The sequence below is a fragment of the Acanthaster planci genome, linkage group LG12, assembly GCF_054643075.1.
Source record: "Acanthaster planci isolate LZ-2023a linkage group LG12, COTS_SCS, whole genome shotgun sequence".
Classification (NCBI taxonomy): Eukaryota; Metazoa; Echinodermata; class Asteroidea; order Valvatida; family Acanthasteridae; genus Acanthaster; species Acanthaster planci.
Window position 1 is genome coordinate 104,750 of NC_141788.1, and position 6,565 is coordinate 111,314.

The window sequence follows — 6,565 nt, forward strand, 5'->3', positions numbered from 1 at the left end:
GCGGATATTCCTGTCCTGCTCCAGTGAACTTGAAGGTCATTCACTATCTTGTGAATAGGCTGCGTTCGTGATATTTTGCATTAGTCACTGCGGTAGTGTGCTATTTTTAGCTGTCGGAATTTTGCCCACCCGTAGATCAAGGAGAACCAAATATGGTACAGCGTGAAATGTAAAAGCCTAATGAAACGACAAAGAACCAAAAACTGCGACGAAAAATGTACAGCCATTTCCAGAGTATATGCACAGTCTCCATTTTTATTGCGTTTATTTCATTTCTCTATTTTCATGTGTTTATATACTTAAGCGGAATGCATGAAAGAAGTCACGGTTGTGGGGTTGTCTTTGATGAATGTTCCTCATGCTTTCTGAATAACTGAGGGTGCGAATGCTGTAGTGTCAATTTTGGGAGGAAAAACCCTGTTCAGTTTATATGCTTTTCTGTTAAATTGTGGTTGCAATAATCTACTCTTTGAAAAATTTCTGGGAGCAGTGTTTGTTTGCTTGTTGCCAGGCATGTACTTACACAACAAATCACAAAAGTACAGGAAATTTAGAATAGCAAAATTTGTTTACTAATCAATGGAACATTGAGATTTTCCCTCTGATGACTTCACAGTTTTCTTCATGAATATGGAAATTGGCAGCATAAAAAAACAAAATGGCTCCCAAATGCCTGTTAGAACAGTACACCTACAAGCGAAAACAAGTTACATTTGGAGCACTTAGATGTCTCTCTAAACGTTGTACTTGTAGTAAAAAAAAAATCAGCATCGCATAGTTAAACATGTTCGGCTCTTCTATTCTGCTCAGGTGTAAATAACGTGGAAATATTCATATTTTTATCATATTAATGTCCCTTTTGAAGATTAGGCAATTGCACTGCAAAACGATAACAGTTTTTTTGTAAAAAGTTTTAGTGAATTTGGCGTGCTTTATTTTTCAACTCTAACGACGAAACATTTCCTATGTGCTTGAAAATGTGAGGGTTTACAACAAAATGGCGTTTCTGTAGATGAAGCCGCATCAGACTACTAAAGAGAAAATCTATAGGTTGTTCTTGGTAAAACTGAACTAAATACCGAGCCACATGCAACACGTCTCTGTCCCGGAATAGCTTCCCTGTCCCTTTTTCCGAGATGTCCAAGAGAATCCAGTGATCAGCTTGATGCTGAGCTATGAACTTCCTGATTGTCCTGATGTACCCAGGTACCGTCGTAAAATCATCGTCCAATTGCAGATAGTAGTCAGACATGTTTGCAGAGTAGGCAAAGAGAAAGACGCCGTCAATGTTTTCTTTCGATCGCCAATAAACGCGTTCAACTGGATTGTCGAACGTTCTTTTCAAGTTGATGAGTGGCGGATAGAATAGCCTTGGTGCTTCGATCAGATGCAGTAACCCACTTTCTAGATGTTCTGGAAATCTGGACACAATATTACGAGCTTCTTGACGAGCCTTCTCTTTAAAGTCACAAGCAAAGACGACGATACTGATCTGTGACCGTTCAGTGGCATTTGCATGAGCTATCAGAGATTCTAGGGTCTGGTAAAGGTAGCTGGCATTTACTCGCTCTACTGTTGTGATTCCGATCGTAAGGAAGCCTGTAACAGAAAGATTAAAATCAGAGAGTACAATTTCTCATTCAGGTAATTACATCCGTTACTTCAATCAGAATTTTAAAAAATGCTTTTTAGCCTTTAGGCCGTATTATAAATTTGTTCGACCGTCACGAAACATCATCACAATGTGATATACTGCTGACAGGAATAAGTACTTCTGGAGTTTGTGTTTTCCCATCGAAACTGTGACATACGTCATAGGCAATACCTCCAACAAGAAAGACTATTCCGTTCCCGATCAGTTCCAGTCCAAAAGTTCTGTTTCTCTTCACTTTCTTGTTCAAATCTACTCAGTCGCTCTTCAACTTGATTTTTCAAGTGGACTTCATTTTCCACTCTAGAAATCAGACTCCAGCTTGCTAACAGGTATCGTTCCATTTAACATAAAATGACGAATTTAGGAGTGTATTCTAATTAATTACTACAAAGTTTATGCAAAACTTACCTCTGTCTTTTCTGCGATGACCAAGAACCAAGGCATTGTCTCGACTGATTTTTTCTAAGTTCATGCAACCAGCGTCAGATGTCAATACTGAAGCCTGCAAATATGCATCTTTGTGAAAGTACCTTTTAGAAATCATCGCAGCGTCAATTAAGCTAAGATGTTGTGTACCATTCTTGGAAGAAAATATACAAGAGTTTAGATAGTTGCTAAAAACAACAATCGATTTTCAATCCAAAACAAATGATTCTTATTGAGTTTAAGTTAATTAAATTGGGGAAGCAACCTGCGATGGACTGGCATCCCATCCGGCGGGGGAATAGAAACATTCCAAGTCGTTTCATGTCAAGGAAACCGCAGATAAACACCAGCCTGATGAGCCAAATTGGCTCGGACCAGACTTGCTTTATAGTTAAATTATTACATTAAAATCCAGCATTTTGTGCCACCATTGGAAGAATCCTGTGTGCAAAATGAAATATACCTTGGACGGGTTATCAGTATCGCCACTCCAACCTTCCTGTGTAATTTGATTCCGCTCTGCACTGTATTTGGCAAAAATCTCAGGCATCCATGGCAGGTTATGGTAGCCTGCAAAGGAGAGCATGGATACCCACCCACTTGGTTATGTTATTCCCTTTAGATGACGTCCAAACATTCAAGTTTGTCATTTTGTAAAATTTATTATTTAAACTAGCTTTTATTGATGACCCACTTTTGAATAAGAAACGGCGCAGATTCTGAACTCTCCCAATAACTATCAATGAAATAAAGTTACATAAAACTGGTCTTTTGAAAGATTACTGTAATCTTTGTTTATATAATTAATCTGGGGACGATCCCCTGACGACCTTCTACGCTTGTTATAAAAAGTGGACGGTAAGACTGAAGTTCATGTTAGTAGACTTGACATTGCTAATACCCAGTGGCGTAAAACTATGCCGGAAATTGAGGGTGGGGTTGGGGATAAGGGAAGGTAAGGGGTGATGAATTGCCCGGCCATGAAAATTTAAAAAGCTGGGGTAGTGACACCATATGACTCTATTGGTCGATGTTCATGATACTGGCATACATCATATTGAGTGATACTGAATGCATTTTAGTCGTTGGAAGTCTGCAAAATTCTTCACATTCTGCTCTAAGTTTTTGCTCACCACAAAAGGTGTGGGGGAGTGATTCAATAGCCCCTTCCTCCTCAAATAGTGGGCGAATTACCCCCCCCCCTTCCTCGGGATTTAGGCCCCATGCTAACAACCGACAGCACTGAGGACATCAGTATCTAGACCTTGTCCAAACTCACCTCATCAATTTAAATTAAACTCACCTTGTGCTGTGGTGTCCTTGCTGTCTCTTCCTAAGTCGAAGCCATTTCGAGCCACAATCACCACGACAACAACTCCGACTACTATTAACCACAGAAATCGTCTCTGAAGGCACAGCCAAGCTTTAATACCCATGCCTTTCAACCTTGCACGACGTAAGTGCGTTATGTCCTATAAATGTTCACATAAACATTCACACTGTGGCGCAGTACATGTGAAACGTTTGACGTAGCTGCAGGTACACAACCCTGGAAATAAATATATTATAATGTTATGAGTTCATGTTGTACAGTAGCTGATGAATATACATATACGTCAGCGAACTCTCCATGCAGACCATGAGATCCTTAAACTGGATACTCATTCAAAACACAGAAATTACAGAAATAAATCGTAACTGTGTATCATTTTTTTATCACATGGAAAATAATTTTTCAAATACATAGGCTCAACACTTTAAGGTGAAGTCAAAACAAAATTCTGTTATATTCTCATAATCAAAGCAAAGAACAAGTAGGTTTGTAGGCTTTATTTTGACACGAAACCGCCAGACGCTGAATGGTCTCTTGCATTATAATGGCTGGAAGACATGTACATGTACACTTGCTGACACATAAAATTGACATAGCCTAAGTTCATTCTTAAATATCGGAAACGACGTTGGACACCCTACCGAGTGTTAAAATTGAAAATCCCAAAGGTGAACTAATGTTTTCCAAATTACATTTGCAAGAAGCCGGTCGCATGCATTGGTACACCTTGTTATTTTACATTTTAATTTAACTCATGAAATAAAACGCAACGCAGATGTAATTGGCTTACCTTCTATCCCTTTGGTTATTCCCTTGTCCAAGCTTTAAAAACTCACTCACATTTGTTGCAATGAAAATGCTGTTTCTGAATATTTCAAGTAGATCTTGTCTGGATAGCAATCATTCGCCATTTTCTAGGGATAGCTGACTGTTAACACCCTTCGCATGACCTTAATTATGCGAGTTCTTCTTGAGCCATTCCATTTGCTGGAAGAGGGGTAGGCGTTTAAAGGTTTCGAGGGTAACCAACTGATGGGTTCCGACCTTTTTAACCTATAAATAAACTGAAAAGTGCTCAGAAAACAAGCCACACTTTCGGCTTCAGTGCGAATCCGTTCTGTGCTTTCGTTTCCGCCCCACAAATGCACGACCACTAATGATTTGGAAAGCAACTAAAAGGCCTTTATGTATCAGGGAAATATTTTTTATGAAAAGGCCTATTGGAGGATATGCCGGAACCAACTTGCTTCTCAGTAGAAGTATATCATGACGTTCTTTAATTAATGAATTGGGAAAACCTCAGGTGGCAAGAGAGTTTCAATCTAAAATTACCCCCAAATTAGCCAGTTGAACAGACACAATTTCAGTATGGCCATGTGATGATACACAGGATATTTCATTTCCTGCCTGGGTCACAGGGAAGTTGTTTTCATTTGTAATGTCTCAAACAACGGAGTGCTGACGTGAGGTTGTGTTATTCATGCACTGATTAGTGTTCAGATAGAACATGCACACATGTCACAGTGATCGTTTCCCCGGTCACTTTACGGCATAACGCATCAGTATTACAAATCCAATAGCTTTCCGTTGACAGCGATCAAAAGCCTTTTTGTTTTTAATTTTCAAAATCCAGGTTCTACAGTAAATCTCATGTTTGTTTAGTGTTCCTGCTTCTTTTAACAAATATTTACAACGTTACAGCCGTTTTACGTAACTGTCGATCGGAACAAAAATACAAGAAGGCCTATTATTTTTCAGTTGTTATTTCCCCATGGTAACATTCCTTGTTAGGTAAATACGACACCACGAACACTGCACAATTCTTTCAACATCAGAAAGTGGTAAGGCGATCAAGGTACGACCCTTTAAGTTCAAAAGGTTGTCCGGGGGTGTACAGTTTTTCCTACCCTCACAACACTAGAAGCTGTCAAGTATCAGTTTGTCACTGGCTGTGAAGTCAATGTTTTACAATGTTTTCCAATTTATTTCTTCCAAGGGTGTTTCATGCACCGACCGTGACGGTTTCTGCTATGTCTTAAAATTGGCAACATGTCCGGGAGTTGATTCCTCCCCCCCACCATACTTTTAGTTCAGGAATACTAGTTCGAGCCTGAGAAGATTTCGATCGCTAACGTCACCGGCCAGACAGTTTCTGTACAGCATGCGGCATAAATTGTTGGCCCGCGTACCGACCTGTGTTCTCAGCGGAGACCTCAAAGACTCCTCAGTCATTCGACACTGAGTTCAATGTAAAAAAGATGTCTGCTAAATCCTACGCACAGATCTGAATAATATCACATGATGGGTTTCTGTCAAAATATTTTTGTCTGTCTAGCCAAGGTCAACAGTAAGTAGTCACCAAGTTCAGGATCAAGATGACTAATGCAGCAATGAACATATAGCCATAGACGTTTAGCCAGCTGAGCAGACACTATAATCACAAATCAAGTACATGTAGTTTTACAAAGAAACCGGATCTTTCGGTGGAAGGTCAAAGATTGATCGCTTTTCGATTTTTTTTTAATCCACATATTACACTCCCACGTTAACAAGATGTTTGATGTTCTCAATATCGAGAATCTTGTAGTAGTTCTTTTCAGAACTCAAAAAAGATATTTTCCACATGGTGTATCCGCAAACCCGCTACCTTATCGTATTCTACCATGCAAACCTTCAAGAGCTACTTCTCAATATTAGTCGCCTATTGCTTTTCAGACCTAAGTGTTGCTTCCTCCATGGTTGCACATGGCATTGAAATTCCTTGTGCCTAGACATGCACCGACAGCCAAATTGTATACTGTCTTCGTAAAATTCATATATTCAAAGTAGACATGTTTCAGAATTGACAGTGACTGTGTGAAAACTCCCCATACACACATGCAAAATACGAGGAACATGTATTATTAACGATATTAGCATCAGTGTAATTTATCGGTTTCACTAAGCAGTCCAATTAATATTTCGATCATCATTTTCTACATTGAATGTGTTTCAATGCTACCACGTAACGACACAGTTGTCAGCATGCAAGACTATACTGAGTGCTGTATAATTACATGAGTAGACCAGCTTCCCTTTAGTCACTTGACAGGAACCATTTTTATGCACGTACACGCACACCGTCCCGTACAGAGCAAGTCTTGCACGAGACT

At 39.5% G+C, this 6,565-nt stretch overlaps 1 protein-coding gene across 2 annotated transcripts; it reads right to left on the reverse strand.

The window, feature by feature from the left end:
- Nucleotides 1-226: 226 nt before the first annotated feature.
- LOC110985807 (alpha-1,3-mannosyl-glycoprotein 4-beta-N-acetylglucosaminyltransferase C-like) lies at nt 227-6,234 on the reverse strand. Of its 2 annotated transcripts, none has more exons than XM_022247166.2 (5): nt 4,204-6,234; nt 3,384-3,629; nt 2,544-2,650; nt 2,063-2,156; nt 227-1,599 (listed from the first exon to the last, which is right to left on the reverse strand). In XM_022247166.2, exons 2-5 carry the CDS (start codon nt 3,514-3,516, stop codon nt 914-916), a joined length of 1,020 nt encoding a protein of 339 aa, XP_022102858.1. In that variant the 5' UTR covers nt 3,517-3,629; nt 4,204-6,234; the 3' UTR covers nt 227-913. The 2 variants fall into 2 exon arrangements, with proteins under 2 accessions (XP_022102858.1, XP_022102857.1); XM_022247165.2 differs by having other exon boundaries at nt 2,063-2,234.
- Between the last annotated feature and the right edge of the window lie 331 nt (nt 6,235-6,565).

Coding starts and splice junctions, on each gene's coding strand:
- LOC110985807 (XM_022247165.2), bottom strand. CDS start 3,516: ATGGGTATTAAAGCTTGGCTGTGCCTTCAGAGACGATTTCTGTGGTTA. Junction 2,651..3,383: donor CAAGGACACCACAGCACAAG/GTGAGTTTAATT, acceptor TCTCCTTTGCAG/GCTACCATAACCTGCCATGG. Junction 1,600..2,062: donor TCATCGCAGAAAAGACAGAG/GTAAGTTTTGCA, acceptor TTTCTGTTACAG/GCTTCCTTACGATCGGAATC.